General features: G+C 43.6%; 2 protein-coding genes across 2 annotated transcripts; both read left to right on the top strand.

The window, feature by feature from the left end:
* The first annotated feature begins 10,666 nt into the window (after nucleotides 1-10,666).
* LOC116320669 (olfactory receptor 5F1-like) lies at nucleotides 10,667-11,608 on the top strand. The gene has a single exon (XM_031740342.1). The coding sequence runs from the start codon at nucleotides 10,667-10,669 to the stop codon at nucleotides 11,606-11,608; it is 942 nt and encodes a 313-aa protein (XP_031596202.1).
* A 13,981-nt stretch (nucleotides 11,609-25,589) lies between these two features.
* On the top strand, nucleotides 25,590-26,531 carry LOC116320670 (olfactory receptor 11A1-like). Its single transcript, XM_031740344.2, has one exon. The coding sequence runs from the start codon at nucleotides 25,590-25,592 to the stop codon at nucleotides 26,529-26,531; it is 942 nt and encodes a 313-aa protein (XP_031596204.2).
* The last annotated feature ends 766 nt before the right edge of the window (nucleotides 26,532-27,297 follow it).

Below are 27,297 nucleotides of genomic sequence, written 5' to 3'. Positions count from 1 at the left end.
GAAAATGGTTTGCCCGGAGTCCGGTGTTCTCAACGGCTCTAGTGAGCCTTGAATCCCGGCTCGCTATCGAGCTGGTGGGTAACAAATGTCTCCGAAAACGTTGGAGCGCTTTTGAAAATATGTGGTGTCTTGATAAATCGAACAGATACTTGAAGTTTACACAGCTACATTCTCGCCTGAAAACATGTTAAACGTTTATTTTGTGACCCAGAAAGAATAATAAGAGTAATGGTAAATGGCCTGTATTTATATAGCGCTTTTATGGTCCCTAAGGACCCCAAAGCGCTTTACATATCCAGTCATTCACCCATTCACACACACATTCACACACTGGTGATGGCAAGCTACGTTGTAGCCACAGCCACCCTGGGCGCACTGACAGAGGCGAGCTGCCGGACACTGGCGCCACCGGGCCCTCTGACCACCACCAGTAGGCAACGGGTGAAGTGTCTTGCCCAAGGACACAACGACCAAGACTGTCCGAGCCGGGGCTCGAACCGGTAACCTTCCGATTACAAGGCGAACTCCCAACTCCCAACTCTTGAGCCACGATCGTAATATTAAAACTAACTGGCTGCCGTCATTGTTGGAAACTGAGCAGGGCTGCGCTGGGCCGCGCTATGAATTCTGGGACACAGCTTCTCCTTCTTCAGAGTTTAATGGCAGTTGGCATCCTTGTACATGCAGTGCTGCCATCTTCTGTTTCAGTCCGTTATTAAACTCTTAAATCCTACTGCTTATTCCTGCGTCTTTTGTGATCTTACAAAGCTTCAAACGACGCGTCGACTGTTAAATTAGTTGTCGATGATTTTGATAGTCGACGTAGTCGTGACTAGTCGACTAATCGTGTCAGCCCTAGCTTGCATATATTGCATGAATTAATAACATATATTAAACTGCCACCACTTAAGATCATATAGACATTGCAGTCTCCATAAGTATATGCATCAGATCGTTCTTCTGGATTTTAAACATTTAATAACAATAAAGGAGTGAAACTACGCACATTTCCTACATATTTTTTATGTATTTAAGTCTGTCAACACACACAGTCTCCCTACGACCCCTAAAGTCCAAAACAAAATGCTTCCGGACCAGTTCGATAAACGGGCCGTCATGCAGTGGTGTCCTGTGGGCATCGTGCCTGACAAAAACAAACTTAGCAATCTGTAAAGTCTTTGGGACAAAGGTGTCAGGCAGGCAATGGTGCACATGACCAGGAACGTGAAGCGAGCGCAATTGAGGGTTAAGAGACAGCACAGATGGATCAAAGCACGGGGGAGGGGCTCTTGAGCAAGAATTAATGAGCTGAACAAAAACACCCTGATAACAGAATGTGCTTAGACTGTTCCTCCACTATGCAAGGCCACCTGGGTTGGCTGGAAGACTCCTTACTTAGCCTGGCAGGGCGAAGGACACTGTCTCAGCTGAACTCTGGACACACATACACATACACTGATACACACTCATTCCCCCTCCCTTTCCAAACGCCTTCGATGCTTGTCCCCTAGCGGGGAAGATGGCGGTCGACTGGACCAGCGCAGACATGCTGCAGGACCGGATGCGCTGTCTACACCGGCTCTCTATTACCCTTTACCCGCCCCTGTTGCTTGTCTTGTGTTTTTATGGTGTATTGATAGTGCATACAAAAAGCTCATGACTGAGGTGATTTTTTTTTTCTGTTCTCAAACTGATCTCCCTGTTGGAGCTCAGTCTGGGGGAGTTCTTTTTTCTCCTCGTCTTTCCTCATGTTGTCTATTTTCCATTGTTATACCTCTCTGACCTGTCTTCCCCATGTGATGTTTATGTAATGTATGTATGGTCGGAAGGGTAAGATGGCGCTGGCACGGCTGGCAGCCTTAACCCAATTTCCCTCGGGATGAATAAAGCATGATCAATCAGTCAATCAATCAATTCACTGGGAACACGGAGGAGCTGACCAAGGACCACTTCAGCTGGAGACACACGATCCTTCTTAAATGCAGAGCGCAGCCCAAGCAAAACCCACGGGAGGCGGTCAACCCAGTTGTCATCCTTTAAGGAAGCATGAAGTGCAGCTTTAAGCGACCTGTGGAACAGCTCACACATCCCATTGGCTTGCGGTTTGTATGCAGCGGTGCAATGCACCCTGACCCCCAGTCCATCAGCTATGGTTGACCAAAGCTCCGAAACGAACTCAGGGGACCGAAATGCAAAACCCAAATTGACAAAAATGCTCTGGCCACCACTGCTGCGGTCGTGAACACCAGAGGGATCGCCTCTGGCCACTGGGTGGGGTGCAGTCAACAATGGTCAAAAGATGCGTGAAACCTTGTGAGTGCAGCAGGGGAACCCACCAGATATACATGCACATGATCAAAACATTTGCCAGGGATGAGGAACTGCTCAAGGGGCGCCTTAGTGTGTCTATGGACCAGAGGTGGGACCAAGTCATTGTTTTGCAAGTCTCAAGTAAGTCCCAAGTCTTTATCCTCAAGTCACAAGTCAAGTCTCAAGTAAAGTCAAGCTAGTCAGAGTCAAGTCGCAAGTCAAGACAGACAACTTTCAAGTCAAGTCCCAAGTCCGAAACTTTGAATTTCAAGTCCTTTCAAGTCTTTTTTTTTAACCCTCTGGGGTCCCGGGTATAATTGGCCGTTCTTGACTACTTTTGATTTTACTTCTATATTTCACTTTTAAAATATGTTTTTCTTGCCTTGTTTGGTATCATTATTTACAGCACAACCTCAAATATCTGAAATTTGAGTTATTTTTTCATTTTGGTATACTATATTAGCACAGTTGATCTAAATTCAGACAAAAATTCAGAATCCGAGTAGAAAAAAGTTATATTTTTTACATGTTTAACGAATCATTTTCATAACTTGAAATGCAAATAGAAATTGTACATTTCTAAAAATTATGCACAAGTTTTGCAAAACAACAAAGTTATATGGTACTATTTACCTAAAAATGCAGCCAAGGCTCAAGTTGTTTTTATATAACCATTTAAATCTATTTACAGAACAATCAGGTGTGCTGCATCAAATAAGAAGGCACACAAATTATTTGTGCCAGTCCAAAAATGTAGTTTGTGTTCAGTATAAGACACAGGAGAACACCACGGGCCTAAACCCTGCAGGTCTGACAACTGGAGGTGCAACAGTCCAGTTTTCTATGTGGAGACAGCGTTTACACTGGAATCTGCCTTTGACAGCTTTTTAGATCAAATATGAAATTCAGCAGTCTAACCGACACACAATACAAAACAATAACTACACAACAAACTAACTACAGCCTCCAAACACACTAAACGTCACTAATGTCTCACATATGAAAACTCTCTCTCTTTCTTTCGCCGCCCGCTTTCCATCACGGGTGTCACTCCTAAAACTTCCCCTTCTCCTAAACAACCAAATGTCACATGTTGCCTTATCATTTTTTTGATTGGCTGACATGGTAAACTCTAACACCAATAGGGAAGGGGTGTTTTTCTTTTTCTTTTCACTTTCATGCAAGTGGAGAGCGTATGCTAGGCTGTCTGTAGAAAACGCCGTTTTTGTCTAGCATCCCTGTTGAGAATAACCTTTGCAAATAAACAACAGCTAATAATATAACATCAAAGTATTTTATTTGATATATTGACATAAATGACAGAAGAAAAAGGCCATGTATAGCAGGACTACTCAATTACACACTAAGGTGGGCCAGATTTTCTAACCAAAAAAAATTTTTTCCCTGGCTCAGACATGCAAAAGTTAAACACGACCATACACTAATTGCAAATTAAACACAGTGATTTTGATGTGATGGTAAAATAAATATTTGTCAGTCTACACTGGGTTAAATCTACGGGGTTAATGATGGGGAGGAGACGGAGAGAGACTGAGTACAGCTACAGAACCCACTTTCTGAAACGGACCCAGCTCACCATTCACCGACAATTCTGAGCTAACAAGTTGCATGTTATTCTTGGATGCGCTTGCAGGACCGGATTTAAAATAGCATGACAAACATATCATACCTGTTAAAGCCAAACAGTATCATCAACGTAGCCCGAAGAACATTTGCTAATAAGATGAAGTTAGCTAAGTCAGCTATTTCATCGTAGCAAAAAAAAAGAAGAAAAAAAAAGCAGCACCTACCGTTCTTAATGCAACTTCAAATGTCGGACAAAGTTGGAAGTTGTTCCATCTCCGTCTGTGATTCTCTTCTTGCATGTTTTGCATATTGCATTTCGTTTTTTGTTGACTACTTCGTAGTTTATGTACCCGAAAGAAATTACTCTTGGAAGCATTTTTGGCTCGAGCGTTTTTGTTCTTGTTTTTTTCAAATCTGGTTAATTTGATTGGCTGTGCTACAGCCCACGCTCACATACATACGGAGTGTGGTAAGAATGAATGAATGAATAAAGTGAATTAATGGTCCGCACTTTTTTATATAATATGTATGTTAAATTTTAGATTTGGGTAAAATATCAAGTCTTTTCAAGTAAACAGGTTCAAGTCCAATTCAAGTCCCAAGTCACTGGTGTAAAAGTCCAAGTCAAGTCACAAGTCTTACAACCTTTTTTCAAGTCAAGTCTAAAGTCATAAAATTAATGACTGGAGTCCGACTCGAGTCCAAGTCATGTGACTCGAGTCCACACCTCTGCTATGGACCTTCGCATGCTGGCATGGAACACACGCTGCTGCCCATTCCTTCACAGATTTGTGAAGGCCTGGCCAAACAAAGTTGGACCTGACCAGTTTAACAGAGGCCCGGATCCCCGAATGAGATAGAGCATGCATCGAGTCAAAAACGCGACAACGCCATGAAAATGGAAACACCAGGCGTGGGTGGCTGTTGGGAACGTCACAGACCAAGAGAGGACCGCCATCCTGCACGGATCTGTCCTCCAGCATGAGGCCTGTCTGTGCAGATTTAAGTGCAGGGATGTCTGGGTCACCACTCTGATCAGCAGCCATGGCGGAGTAGTGTATGCATAAACTGGAGAAACCAGCGCATGGGACAAAAAGTGAACCACGTGGTTGGACTTACCAGCCACATACTGAATGTCAGTGGTAAACTCAGAAATGGCTGCCAAATGTGTGTGGTAAAGTTATGACCCTAGAGAAAAAAACAAAAATGACGCATCGCCAGGTGGAGAGCAAGTAGCTCCCTGTCGAAAACGCTGTATTTGCGCTTGTTGTATTTTTGCACAACTCTGTTGCTTGAGAAGCTCGCACACAAGAATTTCACTCGCATGTACTGTACCAGTGTACCTGCACATGTGACGTGACAATAAAAGTGATTTGATTTGATTTGATTTGTTGTCGCGTAGCGTGCGGCTGAAAAAGGCAAGCGGTTGCCAGCAACCTGAGATTCGCTGTTCTAGCACAGCACCCACCACTATGTCCGGCGCATCGGTGGTCAACGCAATCTGCGCCGATGGGGATGGGTGGGCCAGTAGGGCAATATTAGCTAATGCATACTTAGCATCGGAAAATGCCTGGACACGTTCCAGGAGCCAGTCAACAGAGTCTTTAGCCTTTTTACCCTTCAATGTGCTGTACAGTGGGTGCAGCAGGTGCGCTGCTCTGGGGAGAAAGCGGTTGTAAAAGTTCACTATCCCCCAAAATTCCTGCAGTGCCTTAACAGATGTCATACGCGGAAAATCTGAAACAGCCCAGACTTTGTCTGGCAATGGAACCGCTCCCTCAGCAGAAAAACAGTGCTCCAGGAAATCGAGAACTGGCAACCCAAACTGTCATTTAGACGGGTTAATGATCAGGCCATGCGCCGCCAAGAGCTGAAAAACCTGACGCAGATGGGAAGTGTGTTGCTGGCCACCAGTATATAATCAAGCTATAAAAAAAGAAAGGGCAGCCCGCGTAAGACCGAGTTAATCAAACGCTGCAAGGTTTGGGTGGCACCTTTCAGGCTGAAAGGCATGTGCAAAAACTCGAAAAGGCCAAACAGAGTATTTACGGCAGTTTGGGGGGCATCCTAGATTCCGTCTCTAACGATCTCTAACGATTAGATTCCGTTAGAGATTGGCTGGCTGGTAACTACCTTCAACTAATCTGATCTGTGAGCAAAAGAGTGACAAGATCACGGAACTGAAGGTAAATAACATCATGGAAAAACTCGCAGCTATCCAACGGGTGATGGAGGGACCAGTGTCGGAGTGCTAAAAGAAACAGCTCGAAATTCTCATGAGTTGTTGGAAGAAAATCGCAATCATAATGTGGCTACCCCTCCGGCGCCAGCTGCGGGCTCAAGGCTGGAGCCGATCAAAACAATCCCTGATAACGACTATGTTGAGACTGTTCCTCCCCATCCCATGCAAGGCCACCTGGGTTGGCTGGTAGACTGTTTACTTAGCCTGGCAGGGCGAAGGACACTGTCTCCGCTGAACTATGGACACGCACACACATACACTTACACTGATAAGCATACACTGATCCCCCTCCCTTTCCAAACGCCTTCGATGCTTGTTTCCTGCGGGGGAACACGGCGGGTCTATGTGCCGCGCTGGAATGATAGCGCTGTGCAGGGCGGCTGCTGTGTTCGCTTCGGATGACTCCTCACCCCCCACCCAACCCCGTGGCTTGTCATGTCCTTCATAATGTTGTGCTGTGGACATCCATGTGCTTTTTTGTGCAGAGGAGTTTTTTTGTTTCCTGTTCTCATGCTGTCCTACCATGGAAGCACAGCATGAGTAGGGGTCTCTTTTTTTCCTCTTGTACTTTCCCATTGTAATGTACATTTCAATGTTTTTTCTCTCATGCTACCAATCTCCAACCTGTATCCCCATGTAATGTCTGAGTTGTATGTGTAAGGTCGGGGGGGTCCCATTTCACTGCAGGGCAACCTGCATGTGACGAATAAAGCTTTGATTGATTGATTGATTGAACTAAATGCTGATAAAACGGAAATCATTGTCTTTGCTCCTGAGAAATTTGTTCCCCACGTGGTTAAAAATCTAGGCCCTCTTGCTTCTTATATTAAATCATCCATTAGGAACCTTGGTGTTACATTTGATACAGCTCTGACGCTGGACACACATGTTAAATCTTTGGTTCGCTCTTGTTTTTACGATAGTTAAAATATCGCTAAGCTGAGTCCCATTGTGTCACGTTCCGAATGGGAAATGATTATTCTTGCTTTTGTTTCATCCCGCTTAGACTATTGTAATTCCTTGTTTACTTGCTTAAGTAATGCCTCCCTGGAACGGCTGCAGGGCGTTCAGAATGCTGCTGCTAGGCTTCTGACAAAGCATCACAAACACTCCCATGCCACTCCCCTCCTGATTCAGCTGCATTGGCTCCCTGTCAAGTTCAGGGTCCAATTTAAGATCATAATCATGACTTATAGGGCCCTGCACAGTGTAGCTCCAACTTACTTAAGTGATCTTCTTCTTTCTTATCACCCCAGCAGGTCCCTGAGGTCCTGTGACCAGGGGTTGCTGGTTGTCCCGCATACAAGGTTAAAAACAAAAGGTGACAGAGCGTTTGTATCAGTGGCTCCCAGACTCTGGAACTCGCTCCCTTTGAGTTTGAGATCTGTGGACTCAGTCTTGTCTTTTAAAAAGCAGTTAAAAATCTATCTGTTTAAACTCGCTTTTGGTTAATTTTGTTTTGTTTTGGATTTTAATGTCTGTTTTCTGCCTCTGTAAAGCACTTTGTGATTTTTATCTTGAAAGGTGCTATATAAATAAAATTTTACTTACTTACTTTACAGAGTATTTACGGCAGTTTGGGGGGCATCCTCAGCGCACACGGGAATGTGGTAATACTCCTAGTGTAGTGATGTAATATTCCACCCTGTGCTTTGTCACATGGTTCGAGAAGGTGGGGAAAGTGAAGGAAACTCTGAACACAAACACTGAAGTAATTCCCCGAAGCTACAAAATTAGCATGCAACATGGGCTCAGCACCCCAAATAAAACAGGGTAATAAAGAAAAAGACACCATCAATCAAACGTCTGTTGGCGATATTAAGCAGTAGTATGTGAGCACAAAGAAAATCAGTGCCTATTACAGGCACAGAGCTAGCAGCGTCTACAAAGTTCCACTGGAAGTCCCGATCATGAAAACAAACAGTCACCAACCTTTCACCGAAGTTTTTGCATGAGTCCTCTATGAAGAGCAGCCTTTCCTTTTCGCCAGCGGTCGCAGCCACCACAGAACGCTGGGGGGCTCATTTCCCTGGGCCTTAAAACTGCAAGGCAGCAGACAGCGCTGTGCTCTGGCAGAGTCAGAGGACCCTGGGAGAATCGGTGGGGGTGCAGGGGATGCCGCCAGTGAGTCGCGAACAATCGCCTGGATGCCAAAGCTCCTGGTAGCCAGGAGGATGCGATCTGCTTCTTCTGCGAGTGAGCAGTAATCCTTCATGGCCAACAGTGGGGAGTTGGCAAAGGCAGCTCGCACTGGAGCTGGCAGCTGTCAGAGGAAGAGGTGAGTGAAGAAGAATCCTCAATCATCTGTTCCTAGCAGCATGCTCTCCATGAGCTTGAGAGCAGTATCATCACCCAGGCCAGAGAGAGAGAGGAGTTTCTCGACCTGCTCTGCATCTGAGAGGGAGTAGCGCCGCAGCAGCAGTGCCTTGAGAGCAGTGTATTTCCCTTGGGTGAGGGGATCCCGGAGGAGGGTCATAACGTGGTGGGTGGACAGCGGATCCAGCGAGGCCACCACATGATGGTATTTCGTGTCGTTGGCTGAAACGCCACGAAGAGCTAACTGAGCTTCGATGTGCACGGACCATGAAGGAAGGTTGTAAAGCCAAAAATCCAGCAGCTTAACCACCACTATAAACACAACTATAGGTGGAAGTGGAAGTCTGGCAGCCGCCGATTTTTCCAGGCTGGAGCTGGCTCCGTGTGCGAACTTTTGCATGTTCGCCTCAGAGGTCACCAATGTGGAGGTAGGTAAGGACGACACAAGATATCCCAATATTTCATTCCAACTTTAATCACTGCTTTACACAACTGAACATAGAAAGCGCCAAAACCTTCATCCCCTTACTTCCCCTAACCCTGGGTGTGAGTGGAGCCACCTGGTGGTCCGCCACAGTGCGTCCTGAGATTTTATTTTCACCCAGGTGTCATCCACATATCTGAACCAATGACTTGGTGGTGTTCCAGGGTAGGATAACAAAGCCCTCTTTTCCACTTCTTCCATCTAATTGGCCACAATGGGAGAAACTGGGGAACCCATGGCACACCCATCTTTCTGCCTGTAGTACTGACCCTTGTATGTGAAATAGGTGGAATTAAGACACAGTTACAAAAGCAAACACACTTGGTCGGTGCCGAGACTGGTCCTGTTGCTGAGGTTGGGGTTATCCTTTAATCTCTTACGAACTACCACCACTCCAACTGAAGAGCTCTCAAACTAAACATGAGAATCCCTAAACTGGGGAAACCAAGCAAATAAAAACAAAACCTGGAACACTTGAAAAACCTTGGAACTTTAGGAAAAACATGGAGGAAACGCAGATAAATGACAACAGGTAACGGAAAACAAAGGACTAAATACTCAAAGGATAAAAAGGGGATGAGAACCAGGAAGGAAGCACAGCTGGGGCTAATTACACAAACACACACATGATACCAGGAGGAAGCAAAACTGAACACAAGACGGGGAACTATCAAATTAACTTAGACGCTGAAACTGGGGAAGAGCAGACATGAAAACTTAACTAGACATGACACATGGAACACAAGAGGAGGCACATGAATAAAACCTGGGAATAACAAAACACTAAATGCAAGAGAACCTAAGAAAACACTCAATCAAAGAATATACAAAACCCAGAAATACAAAAACACTTGGTCCCAGACCCCATACCATGACAAACCAGCTTTTAGATTAAAGTAATGAATTTCTCTGCACACAAAAAATGTTTTTGTGTATGTGCATATCTCATTACAGAGAAATATGAAGAATGTTGTTGATAAACAAGCACTGTGACCTGTATGTTATATGGCTAGATGCTCTTCATTAGTTTGCAGATATTGCACTGATTGAAATACAAGTATCAGAGCTTCCTTTTGGTTTTTACATTTGTGAATAAAAAAGACTAAAACCAAACACATTACGATTATATTATTTTACTTGATTTTGTTTTGTAAGTCAAAAAAAGTTTTCGGTTAGTTTTTTTTTCTGAAGTTTACCTTCATATGTTTAACTACAAAGTTTACTTATACTTAACTGTAACAACCTTAGCCACTGTGTTGCTGTTTTGCACCGAAAATGTCTTTATGCATGTGTAGAGAGTTTGAATAGACTGTACCAACAAGCTCAATACCCCATGAATCACCCCGCAAAATTCCTCGGGATGCTGCTGAAGCTCTTCTTGCAAGCCCTTCTTCTTAAACTAAATTTATTAATTTATCTTACTCCTCATCATTTCCTCACACCTGTTTGTATTTTATGCAACTGCTGAGATCTGGGAAATGACTACAAAGAGCTTGTATCTTTAAAAGTAAAAATACGTTATTCGACTCAAGGAGTGAAAGCACAGCTGACATCATACTAACCACGTAATTGTGGCTGACAAGAAGAGTATATAAACCTCTGGTGACATACTTTGTCAGGGAGACAGTACACAGACAGACTTCATTTCACCCTGGCTTTAACTTGTAAAAATGTCATTTGCTCTCAGTCTGAAATGACACCTAATAAGGTAAACTAAAAATTTTATTATGGATAATGTTTCAGTAATTACTGTTTTTACTCTCTCAGGTTTAAGTAACATTGCAAACTACAGGGTCATTCTCTTTGTTCTCACTTTACTGTGTTACTGTGTGATTTGGCTGGTAAATTTGACAATAATTGTGACAGTCATTGTGGATAAAAGCCTTCATGAACCCATGTACATCTTCCTCTGCAATCTGTGTGTCAATGGACTCTATGGGACAGCTGCATTTTATCCCAAGTTTCTCTACGATCTTCTGTCCACCATTCATGTCATCTCTTATGCAGGATGCCTTTTACAGGGTTTTGCATTGCACTCTTCAGTTGCTGCTGACTTCTCTCTCCTAGCTCTCATGGCCTATGACAGATACGTGGCTATATGTCGACCTCTTGTGTACCACTCTCTGATGACTAAACAAAAAGTTTGTATTTTTGTATTTTTTGCTTGGCTTATTCCCTTTTATCTTCTCTTCATGAGCACGATATCAACAGCAGTGTTGAGGTTATGTGGCTCACACATACAAAGGATCTACTGTGTAAACTGGTTAATTTCTAATCTAGCTTGCTCTCCCTCTGTAGCTAAAACTGTTATTCCTGCTTTTAATTACACCTTTTATATCGGCCATGTCCTTTTTGTTTTCTGGTCTTATGTACATCTGATCAAAACATGTCAGTCATCCAATGAAAACTGGAACAAATTCATGCAGACATGTGTACCACATTTATTTTCTTTAACAGTTGTTGTTGTGTCTTTGCTTTTTGATATGTTATACATGCGATTTGGCTCAAAAGAAATACCACAAAATGTTGAGAATTTCATGGCAATGGAGTTTCTCCTTATCCCACCAATCATGAATCCCCTAATGTATGGACTGAAACTAACAAAAATAAGAAAAAGAGTTTTGAATTTTATATGTGGTAAAAGTTCAACTTTTAGATTAAAGTCATAGGTATGTCTGCACAGAGGGAAAAAATCTGTTCATATGTGTACATATGTAATTTAAGAGAAATTTGAATTACATTGTTAATCAATAGACAGAGTAACATGTACATAACCTCTATACTTTCTAGATAGATGATGCATTATGTAACTTGGAACACAAATAAAGACAATTTACAATAATATTTTGTGTTTTTTGTAGTTAAAATTTCTAAATCTGATTTTAAGTAAGTTTCTTAGTTAAAATCAGACTTCTAGTATTTTCATACTTGTGGCCTTTCAGACTTCTATACTACACATTATACTTGGTTTCTCAAAACATATTTATCAAGTTTATTTCTTTATTTGTTATACTTTTATCTTAAAAGATCTGAATCTCTGTGAGGAGATTCAGGAGAACATGAGCATACAAGACCAGATGCTCACCATCTATCATAGCACAGTCAAAACTAGTTTATAGTGGATTAATAGTTTTATATACTTTTCATTAGGTAACACTTTATAACATGACCTGTGAATAAGGCTCGAGCACCCTGTACTTACCTACAATTTGCAGGCAATCAGTAAGGTTTTTGCAAGAAACAATACAACAAGTACACTGTAAGTACCTTGTACTTTCTGGGGCACGGGTCAAGTTTTCGAGCAACTAAGGTGCACGTACCCTGTATTTACCTGCATTTTGTGGGCAACAAGTCAGGCTCTTGCAGGAAACAATTAAACAATTTTCACTGTAAAACCTGCCCCTTTGGCAAAAGTACCCTGTACATGCATACAATTTGTGGGCAACAAGGTGCAAGTACCCTGTTTTTACCTGCAATTTGTAGGCAAAAAGTCAGATGCAGGGAACAAATAATAATAATAATAATAATAATAATAATAATGATAATGGATTGGATTTATATAGCGCTTTTCAAGGCACCCAAAGCGCTTTACAATGCCATTATTCATTCACGCTCACATTCATACACTGGTGGAGGCAAGCTACGATTGTAGCCACAGCTGCCCTGGGGCTTAAGTCATAGCAGTACTTACTTAGTAATTACTTAGGCTGCTATGATACATAAAATTATTTACAGTACAATTTGTGTCTCTTTCCCTGTAAAAACTACCAGGAAGTTGGACAAGATTGAGTGACTCCATAATACGGCCCGTACCCCATAAACTGCAGGGTACTTACAGTGTAATTGTTTCTTTATCTCTGTCAGTCTGCCCCAGGGCAGCTGTGGCTACAATCGTAGCTTGCCTCCACCAGTGTATGAATGTGAGCGTGAATGAATAATGGCATTGTAAAGCGCTTTGGGTGCCTTGAAAAGCGCTATATAAATCTGCATAATGGAAGTTTCACTATTCAGCTGTCTTTATATATTACCTATAAAATGAATACAGTGATAACCACTTGTCCATTTCTTATTGAAAATTATATATTTATATGTACACTCAAACTCTGGAGAGCATAGGCATCATCGGAGCATATGAAAATGGAGGTGGTTTAATGGGTAACCCTTAAAAATGTTACACTCTCAACCACCATGGAATTCACAAGTTTTTTTTCTTTTCAATTTGGAAAATATTTTTTACTTTGTGAGCAAATGTCCAAAAACCTCAGACTGTCAGCATATTTTCGCAGTCATCCCAACTAGTAGAAAAGCACACCAAAGCTTTCACCTTCTCAAGTGATGTCCACCTGTACAGACAAAACTGATGATGGAAGTTTTCAGTGTCTCATGTCTCTGTTATGTTTTCGAATCTGTTATTCTTGGTCTCATCTGTGTATGTCTTCTCGTTACTTCCTGCTTTACTTTGACAGTTTGTGCCCTACATTAGTGTTTCTAGTTTTGCGTCTCCCTGGTCCTGTCTGTTAATTAATGTCACCTGTGTTCCCTGTATGGTCCTCATTCCCTCATTCCCTCCTGTTGTATTTATTGTCTGTGTTTTCATCTGTTAAGTACGGAGCCCCTCTGATGACATGGTCCAAAAAATAAATAAATTGTGGCCACAAAATACTACTTCATGCCCTCGAAATAGTATAACGTGCCCACAAAATACTTATTTGTGGCCATGAAATACTATTTCGAGGGCACGAAATAGGTATAACGTGCACACGAAATGCTAATTTGTGGGCACGAATTGGGTATAATTGGGTATTATTTTAGGCTGGGAATGAGCTACAAATGCATTTTGAAAAGCCTGGCAATGCGAGGAACCATTATTACGGAGAGACATTTAAACAGGATATTGAGAGCCCAGTTGCTGTCACGGTCTGTGTGGCAGACCGTGGGTGTGTCTGCGATGCAAACAGTGCGTTTATTTACAGTGGAGTAAACAGTACACCATAAATTCCCCGTGCGTCTCCAACTCCCGTGCCGTGTCTCCTTCTCAGTGCCCGTGCTCCGTGTCTCCGCTCCCATGAAACTTGTGCTCGCTGCTCTCCTGTTCCTGCACTCCTGCTGGAAAACCACAAAGGCAGCCGTTAACCCACAACTCAACAGCGATAGACTTAGCAGGAACTGACTTTGCTGGAAACACTGACGGGTACTCAACGATCCAGCGTCGAGGAGCTCTCAGTCACACTGTTTTGTAGCTCCTCTGACGAGGCTTGATCGGCGCCAGGTGTGTGTGGAGATCCTTGGGTGTGACCGGTCAACTGGCAGGGCCACACCCACCAGGCCTGAAGGTGCCTGTCACGACCGCGCCCACAAACACACACACACCTGCCAAAACACAAACATAGAGCGCAGGAAAAGCAGCAGAGCAGAACACACCCATATAATATAATAATAATCATCATCATCATCATCACAGTCCATACTGCTCACGGACCCCGAGTCCCTGGAACCGGGTCAGTGACAGTTGCTTTACAGACGTAAGTACGACCTGGACGCCGGGACAGATTTTATTGTCAACCAACTGCAAGGGCCTGGGAAGGATCACAGTTATCGGTCAAGTGTTTCGTGCCCACAAATAAGTATTTCGTGGACACGTTATACCCATTTCGTGCCCACGAAGTAGTATTTTGTGGCCACAATTTATTTATTTTTTGGACCATGTCATCAGAGGGGCTTCGTAGTTAAGCGTCGCATCGTACCATCATACCTCACTGTGTGTTCTGTTTGCCAGCCTGCTTCCTTATTTAATTATTTTGTATTTTCAGTTTCAGTTTAGTTACATGTCAGTGTTTACAATAAATCAGTTTAAAGTGCGCCCGGGTGAGGGGGGCTGGGGCCCAGTTTGTCCCTGCTCCATTTTCCAAGCTGGCTGAGGCTCTGCCAGTTCCTACACCGTACCAGCTCCTCGGGTGGGGACAGCAGCTGCCCAGCCGTTGCCTGTCCTGGCTCCTAGGGTGAGTGCGGCCTTGAACCAGCTCACTCCTGCACCCGTACCCACTCCTCGGGTGGGAGTGACTGGTGTCTGGTCTGTCCTGGCCCCCATGCTGGTCCCTGAGGTGAGGCCTGCCAGGACCCAGCCAACCTCCGCACCTGTACCTACTCCTCGGTTGGCAATGGCTAGTGTCCGGCGGGTGCTTGCACCCGTTCCTGTCCTCGCTGGAGGCTCAGGTGAGCCCATCCGGCCATTCTCCTCATCTTCTGGAGGCTCAGGAGAACCACCACAATCACTACTACAACCAATACTTCATTCACTAGCTCAGTTCGTAGCTCAAGCATCTGTTCAGTTGCCAGTTCAGTCTTCGGCTCAGCCATCTGTTTGGTCACCAGCTCAGCTATCTGTTTTGTCTCCTGTTCAGTCTCTAGCTCCATCTCTAGCTCAGTTACCAGCTCTTCCTGTAGCTCAGCCGTTAGTTTTGTCATCTGCTCTACCACCTGGTCAGCTACCAGTTCAGCCAGGGGTCTCCGCACCTCCTGGCCCTACATCTGCTCCTGCTGGAGGCTCGGGTGAGCAATTCCAGCACTCCACGGCTCCCACGCCACGGAGTGTCTCATCAACTGGGGGTTCTGGAGAACTGCTCCAGCCGTTTCTCTTCTCTGCTGCGAGTTCAGGAGAACTGCTCCAGCCGTTCCTCGTCTCTGCTGGTGGTTCAGGAGAACCATTCCAGTCATCTGCTTCATCTCTGCCAGAGGACTCCGTGCCCGCTGCGTCTGTTTTGTCTCTGCCAGAGATCTCAGCACCTGCTGGTTTTGCTTCGTGTCTGAAAGAGGACTCCACGCATGCTGGTTCTGCTTCGTGTCTTCCAGAGGACTCCTTGGCTGCTGGTTCTGCTTCTGTTCCCACTGGGGGTTCTGGAGAACTGCGCCAGCCATTTTCCGTCTTCGCTGGAGGGTCCAAGGAGCCGCCCCAGCCATCGTCTGCCTTCGGCTGGAGGGTCCGAGGGGCCCGTTCAGTCATCCGTCCCTGTTGGAGGCTCCAGGGAGTAGGGCTGCCACAAACGATTATTTTGATAGTCGACTAGTCACCGATTATTTTTGCGATTAGTTGACTAATCAGATCATGCATCCATTGGACGTAAAACGTACAGCTCATTGCATCAGCATGCGTCTGCTCTTATATAACTATCATTAGCTTACAGCTTGAAGTGTTTAAGGTATGTGCTAACTAAAAATACAGACAAGATGATAGATTATTAAATTTTTAATAAAATTTGCAGATTGTCTCAGTGAAGTTTAATAAACTCAGCCGTCTGCTCCTTGCTATCTAAAATATAACAGGACACTGGAGTATATTCTCGACCATCTCACACTTCTGTTTAATCAGTTTTCTGTTTGACGCTTATTCAGCTGTGTGAAAACTGTAACTTTAATCTCAGCTAAACCGATTTACTCAGGAACAACTAAAACACTAAAAAAAAAGCCAAACACTAACAGTTTTAAGTTATCTAAGTGACTTATATATCATGTTTAACCTGATTAGGGAAAGACCGCGGGAGGTTTGAAAATGATTTGCCGGGAGTCCGCTGTTCTCGCCGGCTCAAGTGACTATTGAACCCCCCAGCTAGCTATCGAGCTGGTGGGTAACAGATGTCTCCGAAAACATCGGAGAACTTTTGCAAATATTGTCATGAATCGCTTTGTGCTGGCAGGAGTAGGACCCAAAATGCAGGACACTCAGACAGAGGAGTAAACTCAAAAGCCTGCTTTATTGCAGTTGCAGAAAAAACTCCATAAACAAAGGACTTGCAAAAACAAAACAAAACTGGAAACTAATACTAAACACTAAGAAACCTGGAGACGAGGAGCACAGAGGACAAAAACCACACAGCATGAGGAACGACACGACACTGACACAGAGAAACACAGGGCTTAAATACACTGGGGAATAACGAGGGAATGAGACACAGAAGGAGAGCACAGCTGGGGGAAATCAGAACTGACGAGAGAAGGAAGCAAAGTAGGATACACTCACATGAGACACAGACCTTCAAAATAAAACAGGAAGTATAACACTGAGACGCAAACTTGACACGGTGGAGACAGAGCAACTAAGAAACACAGAGACATAACCATAAGGCAGAGAACGCTAAGAACCAAAAGACTAGAGATGATAAATAATACACAGAGGGAAATCCTGAAACTAGACTCAAGGGAGTAACAAAAGACCAACCATAAAAACCTAATTCACAATACAGAGTGACAAAAAACACAGGAAACTCAAAACATGCGAAGACACAGACCAAGAAACACGGACTTTACACAGAACTGAGGGGGCACAGAGAAACATGAGGGGCAAAGGATCAAAACTAGAAACCATAGAATAAATCACATGAGAACTCGACAAAATACAAAAATCACAAAGAACTAAAAACGCTGGGTCAGGAGACCCAGGACCCTGACAAATATGTGATGTCTAGATATTTGAAGTTTACACAGCTACATTCTCGCCTGAAAATATGTTAAAAGTTTATTTTGTGACCCAGAAAGAGTAATAAGAGTAATATTAAAACTAAGTAGCTGCTGCCATTGTTGGAAACTGAAATTGGCTGAGCCGTGCTATGAATTCTGGGATAGGTTGGGCCACAAAGGATATGCCCGACCCATCCTTCAAATCTGGGGAAAAGTGGGACGCATTTGTTGGCCGCATTTGCAGAAGTCCTCGAATTTGGAAAGCCTTCGTCACGTCGCTGTAATGTAATGGGCCTTCAAATGCGGCCTCCAAAGGATGCGGCCTGAATTTGGACACAGCTACGATACCGGAGTTGCTTCTTCTTCTTCGGGGTTTAACGGCAGCTGGCATCCTTGTACATGCAGTGCTGCCATCTTCTGTTTCGGTCCGTTATTACGCTCTTAAATTCTACTACTTATTCCTGCGTCTTTCAGGATCTTACAAGGCTTTAAACGACGACTATTAAATTTGTCATCGACGATTTCATAGTCGACGTAATCGTGACTAGTAGACTAATCGTGGCAGTCCTTCCAGGGAGTCCATCCAGCCTGCAGCGCCACCACCTGCTCCATCGCCGGTGCCTTCCACGCCGTTGCCTCCAGCACCAACACCTACGGTTTCCATGCTGTCGCCTGCAGCGCCACCACGTGCTCCATTGCTTGCGGCTGCAAAGTCACTGTCTGGGCCAGTTCTGTCGCCTGTGGTTGCCCCGTCTGGTCCTGCCTCGTCTGGTACTGCGGCTGCCTCGCTGCCATCCAGTTCACATCCTGTTTGGACAGCACGTTCACGTCTAGCACGGCTGGCTTGTCCACGTCTAGCATGCCCGGCTTGTCCACGTTTGCCGCCTCAACATCGCTGGACACCATCGCTGTCATGGGTGGCCACTGTCATGCGGAAGGCAGCGGTGTCGTCCTCCAGATTTGCTTCGCCTGTGTCAGTGCCGCTGTCTTCCATGCGGCCAGCCTCCGGACCGGCTCAGTAATGGACTGTTGTGTTGTCGACCTCGGGGTCGTCCCGCTGAACTTTTCTGCCATGGGCTCCTGTGCTGTCGACCTCCGTGTTGGCCTCCTGAACTGTTTTTGAGCCCCGGTGCCATTGGTTAGCATTCGGATTTGGACTCTTTTATGAGCTCCAGCGTCTCTTGTGGACTTTTTGTTTGAAGTGCACTATTCGCTTTTGAGGGTCCTGCATATTGGATCCTTCTACTGCCTGCCTGCACACAGCCATGACAGTAACTCTTAGTGATGCTGCAATGTTGGTTTGACTTTGGGACCTGAAGCGGAGTTTGGACCCGGATTACTCCGTGAGGCTCCTGACTATGGCAGCCATAATTCTCTGACAATCCATCAAGTGGTTCAGTTTTGTAGCTTACCAAAGTTGTACTAAAACATTTTTTTAAGATTTTTGAGCACTGCGTACCACATAAAATCGGTTTGAGGTCAGTAAGCACCCCCAGATTTAAACCATAACGCGCACTGGATTATAAGGCACACTGTCAATTTTTGAGAAAATTAAAGGATTTTAAGTGCGCCTTATAGTGTGGAAAATGCAAGGCGGGGCTCTGGTAACCCTATCCCGGGCAGGGTGAACTGTTCCCTTGGTCTTGTAATTATAGGGCTACTTATAGGGCTCTTCTGAATTGCTCTTTGTCTGGTCCCTCACCCAGGACCAGTGTGCCATGGAAGAGCCTACCAGGGGGCAAAAGCCCCTGGTCAACATAGCCCCTGTGATTCTTGGGACACACAAACCCCTCCACCATGATAAGGTTTTTGGGTCTGCACTTCGCAGGCCCCGCTGGTTTACAGACTTATTCCCGTGAACAAAGCAAGACAGAGCTCGATCCATTTTAACTTGCAAGGGGAGCCCATCGAACCAGGGTCTTGGAGCTCCAAGCTCCTCACCTGATCCCAGACAACTCTAAAAACTCCGGCCCCCTCTCGCAGCTCTTTTATTAACTCAGTGGTCACACAAACACCCATTGTAAAACCCCCCTATGGTGCGTCATAAAACAAAGGCATTCAGTGTATGTATGTGTGTGTGTATGTATGTGCACGTGAGTGAGTGTGTGTGAATGTAGGTGTTTCTGTGTGACTTCCTGCTCACAAAAGGGTCATCTCCCCTTACGATGTATATGGCTCAATTCCTGTAACAGTCTACCATACACAAACACAGGTGAGGAGATAAAGAGCAGGAAGTAAAACATCCTAACTAAATAAAAAAGCAGAACACTGACATAGGATGTGCCTACAGTTACACTAAAGCCCCCTTCACCATTCAACAGGCTGGGAAGGGGAACAGAAGCAGAAGAATGTCAGCCAGAAAACGGTGGAGTGCCCACTCTGGGTCAGGGATAAGTTCCTTCCCCAAGTGGAGGAGTTTAAGTATCTCTGGGTCTTGTTCACGAGTGATGGGAGAAGAGAGCGGGAGATCAACAGACGCATTGGTGCTGCGGCTGCAGTGATGTGGACGTTGTACCACTCCATCGTGGTGAAGAGAGAGCTGAGTGTAAAAGTGAAGCTCTCAGTTTACTGATCGATATAAGTTCCTACCCTCACCTATGGTCATGAGCCATGGGTAGTGACTGAAAGAACAATATCGTGGATACAAGCGGCGGAAATGGATGTCCTCCCTTAGAGATAGGGTCAGAAGTTCAGCCATCCGGGAGGGGCTCAGAGTAGAGTGGCTGCTCCTCTACAGTTCAGGAGGTCAGTTGCGAGACCACCGGCTGAAACTATGCAGTTCAGGGTGGCAACCCAGAGGTCGACGGTACAACAGTCCACAACACAGCAGGTCCCCAGGCCAACCGCGCAGAAGGCTGCGGCAGCATAAAAACAGTTCTGGAGGCCGACCATGTGGAATACGGCAGCAGTGAAGCAGGCCAGGAATCCGTGTGAAAAACAGTGGCGACAGTTCAGGTGAAGCCAGACCGTGTGACCAGCTGAACAGGCCCCCCGGACCCTCCAGCGCAGACAGAAGACGGCTGGAGTGGCCCCTGGGACCCCCCAGCGGGAACAGACGGCTGGATGGGCCCCTCGGACCCTCAAGCGGCAACAGAAGCAAGACCAGCAGGTGCGGAGACCCCTGGCTGAGACAAAGCTGGCTGGAACTGTGAAGGGCATTGGCTCTGCTCAGGCAGCAACAGCAGGGTGCAGTCCTCAGTTGGCTCAATGAGCTCACCGGAGCTTCCAGCAGAGGATGGGGGTGGCTGGGTAGACTCACCCGAGCTCTCAGTAGAGGCAGAAGGCTAAGATGGCTTGATAGATCTTCAAGTGGAGGCCGCTGTAGACAGCTGAGATGGCTTGCCCAAACTCTCAGCAGAGACAGGCAGCTGAGAGGGCCCGGCAGAGTTCCCAGGTGACATAGGCTGGACTGACTTATTAACCTCCAGGGGTCCAGAGTCAACTGAGGGCTGAAACTCAGCCTCTGGGGAGGCCCTGGAGAGAGTGACAGTCTGTAGGAAGGCCAGCTTTTGAGATACATCAACAGTCTTAGTATTGTGGAGGCTCGGAGTCCAGCCGTGAGGAAAATGGTGGCCACTTCTAAAATCTTAAAATCTTAAGCTCTGCCACGTCCAGGTTGGCTTCCTGTCTTTTTGACAGTGCCATGTCTCCAAATCATACATCACAGCATGCCTTACTAGGTTGTAAACCTTAATATTCACTTTAGAGGCTGTCCTTCTGTCACAAATCAGACCTGACACATGTGTGCAGCCACGCCATCCTGCCTATACTGTAACTTCACCTCTCTTTTGGACATTCTTGCTTTGTATGGTTCCCTCCTTGTATTGAAACTGATCTACCATCACTACCTCTATTCCTTGCATCTTCACCGTCATATCTACACATCACATCTGAAGTGCTCCTTCTTGTCATGAAGCCATACTGAAGTCATACTGCTGCTCACACATCACTCTTCCTCCTTCTCAACACAAACTTTACAGTGTACCTGTTTTATTGTTTCTTGCACAAACCTGACTTGGTGCCTGTATGTTGCATGTAAGTACAGGGTACTTGCGCCTTGTTGACCACAAACTGCATGCAAATACAGGGTACTTACTAGTGATGTGCGATACCACCAATTTCCTTTCCGATCTGATACCAAGTAAAATTCAGGGTGGTATTGACGATACTGATCCAATACCGATACTTTGTACAAAAACGTATTTTATTTATTGTATCTTTTATTGTATCTCAAATTATAGCTTCATAATGATTACAGGATATTGGACTACTTGTTCTTATCGCTTGACAATGCAGAATTATATAGAAATAAAAAAATTGAAGTTGTGCACTATTTGAACATGTTGCCTGCCTGCAGCACTAAAGACTCCGTGAGAGACGTTTGTCTCGCCCTAGCAGCACCAGTCCCTCTCCTCTCCTCCTCATCAGTTCGCCTCAACATACGCTCGTCATGTTCTGTGATATGATTTACTGTGAGGTATTTGACGAGGTTAGTGGTGTTGCCACAACACCTCACTGTCTTGCCACATGTATCGCAAACCACATCTCGGCTGTTTGTGGAGGTAAAATACGTCCACACATGAGTCCATTTACGCTCAGCCATTGTTGTGAGTGCACACCCCAAGGGGCTGGACACATTTATACAGCCGTATTTCGCACATGACTATAAAAAGGCGGAAGAGGAAGTAGTTCCTTCCAATATAGTTTCTTTCCACTGTGTTCCTGTTAATGATAAACTACAAAACTACCCTAAATTACTAAATTATTGATATTTTAACATGAGAATCGATTCTAGAACATAAATGACTGGTATCAGAGGAATCGATATTTCAGTATCGATCCACACATCACTAGTACTCACAGTGTACTTGTTTCATTGTTTCTTGCAAAAACCCAACTTGTTGCCTGAAAAAAGGCCCGTAAGTACACAGTAGTGCACCTTAACAAGACCTTTGCCCCAGAAAGTACAGGGTACTTAAAGATAAACTTCAGGTTTCTTACGACATGCTACGGACTAGCCGCTTAAAATTCCAAAGTGCTGCTAAAATGGCCAAAGTGTCTTTCTTATCCAAAATCATCCTGGCAAATGGTCATCACCCCTGCACCTTATTTAAAATTTTTAACTCAGTGGTTAACCCTTGCCCGGACATGCCTTTACCTTATTCTCAGGCTCTTTGTGAGCGATTTCAAATTCACTTTTTAGATAACGTCTCATCTCTTAAGTCCTCCCTTCCCCCTGTTTTATGTCCTCTCCCCATTCCTGAGTGCATTTCAACTTTCCACCAGTTTGAGCCTGTGTCACTTTTGTCTTTTAAGTGGCTAGTTGATCAAATGAATAACACCAATACTGTGCTTGACATTCTTCCATCTCGCATAGCTAAGGACTGTTTTGATGTAATTGCACCTAGTATCCTATTTCTTATGAACTTTTCCTTGCTCTCAGGCTGTGTTCTTTTGGCTTTTAAGCACGCTGTAGTCCACCCGATTCTTAAAAAAAGAAACTCTGACTGTTATGACCTTTTAAACTACAGACCAATCTCTAAGCTTGTCCAAGATTCTGCAGAGACTAGTTCTCTCCCAGCTGCAGGCGTACTTGGACACGAACAATATTGCTGAGAAATTTCAATCTGCTTTTAAGCCATTGCATAGCACTGAAACGGTGTTGGTTAGAGTTCTTAATGATATTCTTGTAATTACTGATACTGGACGCTCTATGGTCCTAGTTTTATTGGACCTCTCTTCGGCTTTTCGTATGGTGGACCATAACATCTTATTATTAAGACTTGAGCACACTGTGGGTATTAGAGGCACTGCCCTTTTACTGCTTTAAATCATACCTCTCTGACAGGTCCTTTTCGGTTAACTTGGGCACCTTCTCCTCTTCCTCTGCACCGGTCTGTTGCGGTGTACCTCAAGGATCAGTTTTAGGGCCTATTCTTGTCTCATTGTATTTGCTCCCTCTAGGCGCAATCTTTGAAAAATACAATATCGCCTTCCACTGTTACGCCGATGACATACAGATCTATTTTGAACTTACTGACGACCTTGCTGTGTCCCTGCACTACTTTCAAGAATGCATGCGGGAGGTCAAAGAATGGTTCCTGAATAATTCCCTCGTTTTAAACGATAAGAAGACTGAGATTGTGGTGTTCAACAGTAAAATCCCTCGTGTCCAACTTTGTGTTGCCCTGGTACCCTTTGCTAGCTCTTCCTGTGACTATGTCAGTAACTTGGGTGTACTGCTGGATAGCTCACTCAAACTCGATAAGCAAGTGTCTGCTGTAGTGAGATCTAGCTTCCACCAACTGCGCCTTATCTCTAAGGCTAGGCATTATGTTCCACATGAGGACCTGGAGAAGCTTATTCACGCTTTTGTGACCTCCAGGTTGGATTATTGTAATTCCTTGTACTACGGTATTCCCTCTTCTCTTCTTCTTACACTGCAAACAGTCCAAAATGCAGCAGCCCGCCTCTTGACTGGTACCAGGAAATTTTGCTCTATTACTCCAGTTCTGGCTGGCTTGCACTGCCTGCCCATAAAGTACCATATTCAATTTAAAATATTACTCCTTACATTCAAAACTATTAATAAATTAGCGCCCAGTTACCTTAGTGAACTTCTCAAGCCACATACTACTGCTAGAACACTTAGATCTGCCACTCATCTACTTCTGACGCAACCTAGATCTCGGCTGAAGTCTCGGGGTGACCGTGCGTTTGCTCTGGCTGCCCCGGTACTGTGGAATAACCTTCCTCTTGATATCCGTGCCTCTGATGCTATTGCACTGTTTAAATCACGACTAAAAACCCACTTATTCAATCTTGCCTTTCCCTCTAGTTAACATTTCTTTTATGATTTTATATTATGCACTTTAATGCTCATTTAACTTCTTGTTTGTTCTGTATCCCGCTGCTTTCCTATGTATCAGTGACAGCTATCTGCTTGCATACCTAGTACTTGCTTTGACCCTATTTCTATTATCTTCCTTTTATTCTCTATGTTACTTGTTAAGCACCTTGGCATACCCTTGGTTTTAAGTGTGCTTTATAAATGAAGTTAATTATTATTATTCTTGTTTCGCTGTTTCTTGCAAAAACCTGACTTGATGTCGTCAAATTGCACTTGTACAGGGTACTTCCACCGTAGTGGCAGGTCATGTTATAAAGTGTGACCTTTCATTAGTTTGCATAAATTCATTACGTATATTAAACTATAAACAAGTAAAATCATATAGACATCACAGACTAAGTATATGCATCAAAGCGTTCTTCTGGTTTTTACACATTTAAATTTAAAAAAAAAGAGTGAAACTAAGCACATTTCCTGCACATTATTATTATTTTTTGTTTGTTTGTTTGTTTTGTAAATGCAAACATTTCATGTAGTTTAATATCTCCTTTTGATTAACTGAAATGTTTTGTTGCATCTAGTTTACTTGTAGTTACCTATAATACCCTTAGTCCAAAGTCGCTGTTTTACACCTTGTAAACAGTATTCAAAAGTATTGTTGAAAATTTCAGACAGTAAGTATGTTTTTTGTCTGTTTCTTTTCAGGGTTAAACATTATAAAGAGGCCTGGTTGTTAGGGTAAAAAACATTCTCATTTACGAAATATGTTTCACTGGATTCTTTACTTTTACATACTAAAAAGAAAAGCAAGACTCAATATAACACAGCTGTTTTATGTATTTTTGAGGGAAGGGAAGAATGCGTTGCTTATCAAATGTATAATAACCACTGTGTTGCTCTTTTGCACTGAAAACGAAGGTCTTGTTGCATCTATAGAGAACTCGAATAGATTGTAACAACAAGCTTGAAACCCATGAATCACCCCCCAAAATTCCTCAGTGTGCTGCTGAAGCTCTTCTTGCAAGCTCTTCTTCTTAAACTAAATGCATTAATTTATCTTACTGCATATCATTTGCTCAAACCTGTTTGAAGTCATTTCCTAGATCTCAGTAGTTACATAAAATACAAAGAACTTCATTTTTAACTCAACTCAAGGAGTGAAAGCACCACTTACATCATACTAACTACGTAAATGTGGCTGACAAGGAGTGTATATAAACCTCTGGTAACATACTTTGTCAGGGAGACAGTATGCAGACAGACTTCATTACACCCTGACTTTAACTTGTAAAAATGTCATTTTCTCTCAGTTTAAAATGACATCTGGTAAGGTAAACTAATATTTTATTATGGATAATGTTTCAATAATTACTGTTTTTACTCTTTCAGGTTTAAGTGGTATAGCAAACTACAAGATCACTGTCTTTATTTTTACTTTACTGTGTTACTGTGTGATTTGGCTGGTAAATTTGACGATAATTGTGACAGTTATTGTGGATAAAAAACTTCATGAGCCCATGTACATCTTCCTCTGCAATCTGTGTTTCAATGGACTCTATGGGACAGCTGCATTTTATCCCAAGTTTCTCTACGATCTTCTGTCCACCACTCATGTCATCTCTTATGCAGGATGCCTTTTACAGGGTTTTGTAGTGCACTCTTCAGTTTCTGCTGACTTCTCTCTCCTAGCTCTCATGGCCTATGACAGATACGTGGCTATATGCCGACCTCTTGTGTACCACTCTCTGATGACTAAACAAAGAGTTTGTATCTTGATATTTTTTGCTTGGATTATTGCCTTTTACCTTCTCTTCATGAGCACGATAACAACAGCAACATCGAGGTTATGTGGCTCACACATACCAAGAATTTACTGTATAAACTGGTTAATTTCTAATCTAGCTTGCTCTGCCTCTGTAGCTACAATTATTATTCCCGCTTTTAATTACACCTTTTATTTTGGTCATGCTCTTTTTATTTTCTGGTCTTATGTACATCTGATCAAAACATGTCAGTCATCCAAAGAAAACTGGAACAAATTCATGCAGACATGTGTACCACATTTATTCTCTTTAGCAGTCGTTGTTGTGTCTTTTCTTTTTGATATGTTATACATGCGATTTGGCTCAAAAGAAATACCACAAAGTTTTGAGAATTTTATGGCAATGGAAATTCTCCTCATCCCACCAATTATTAATCCCCTCATGTATGGATTTAAATTGACACAAATAAGAAACAGAGTTTTGAATTTTATGTGTGGTAAAAGTTCAGCTTTGAGATTAAAGTCATGAGTGTGTCTGCACAGAGGGGCAAAAAATTTGTTCATATATGTACAGTACAGTGTTAATCAATATACATCTTCATTCATTGAATTATTAGTCGAATTTTCTTTTGGTTTCGAAATTTAAAACACACACACACACACACACACACACACACACACACACACACATACATTGAAATTAAACACATTTCCTGTACATTATTCATATTTGTCATATATTTTAAAAAGGGTTTAATTTTGTTACATCTTTTTCTGATGTCTACCTTCTTTTTTCTGGTTGACTAAAATGTTTTTTCTCACCTAGTTTTTTTACACTTAACTATAATACCCTTGGGTCTAAAATTTTATTCTCAAGTAATTATCAAAATGCTACTAAAGCTCTGCCAGAGGTGGGAGTTGAAAAACTCCCTGGCCTAGGCCTCTGCACACCTTTACTTTGAAAACAGGCTTTTGGGTTTTCTTTAAATCCTAAATTAAGTGGCTGTCATTAACCAGGCTACAAACCACTTTTTTTTAAAAAGTAAATGGTTATGTCCTCTTCCTTGTGAAGCAAATTGTGAAAAGGAGTAACATGACCTGTGCCTGGCATGACCTTAAGGAGCACAGGTACTTAATCAATTAAAATTAATGATACTGTTCCAGCTAATAGCAATGAGTTCTGTTTGTAAAAATGATACCATTTATTTGAAACATCTCCACTCAATTTCATTTGCTTTTGAATAAAAATAAACAAATAAATGAAAAGAAAAAGAGTGGATAGTCCCAAAGAGAAA

The sequence above is a fragment of the Oreochromis aureus genome, linkage group 16 (assembly GCF_013358895.1).
Source record: "Oreochromis aureus strain Israel breed Guangdong linkage group 16, ZZ_aureus, whole genome shotgun sequence".
NCBI lineage: Eukaryota > Metazoa > Chordata > Actinopteri > Cichliformes > Cichlidae > Oreochromis > Oreochromis aureus.
The sequence above is the reverse complement of the archived record's forward strand: the minus strand, read 5'-3'. Positions and strand labels throughout refer to the sequence as shown.

Bases quoted from the DNA above. Each gene is read 5' to 3' on its own strand.
- LOC116320669 (XM_031740342.1), top strand. From the start codon at position 10,667: ATGGATAATGTTTCAGTAATTACTGTTTTTACTCTCTCAGGTTTAAGT.
- LOC116320670 (XM_031740344.2), top strand. From the start codon at position 25,590: ATGGATAATGTTTCAATAATTACTGTTTTTACTCTTTCAGGTTTAAGT.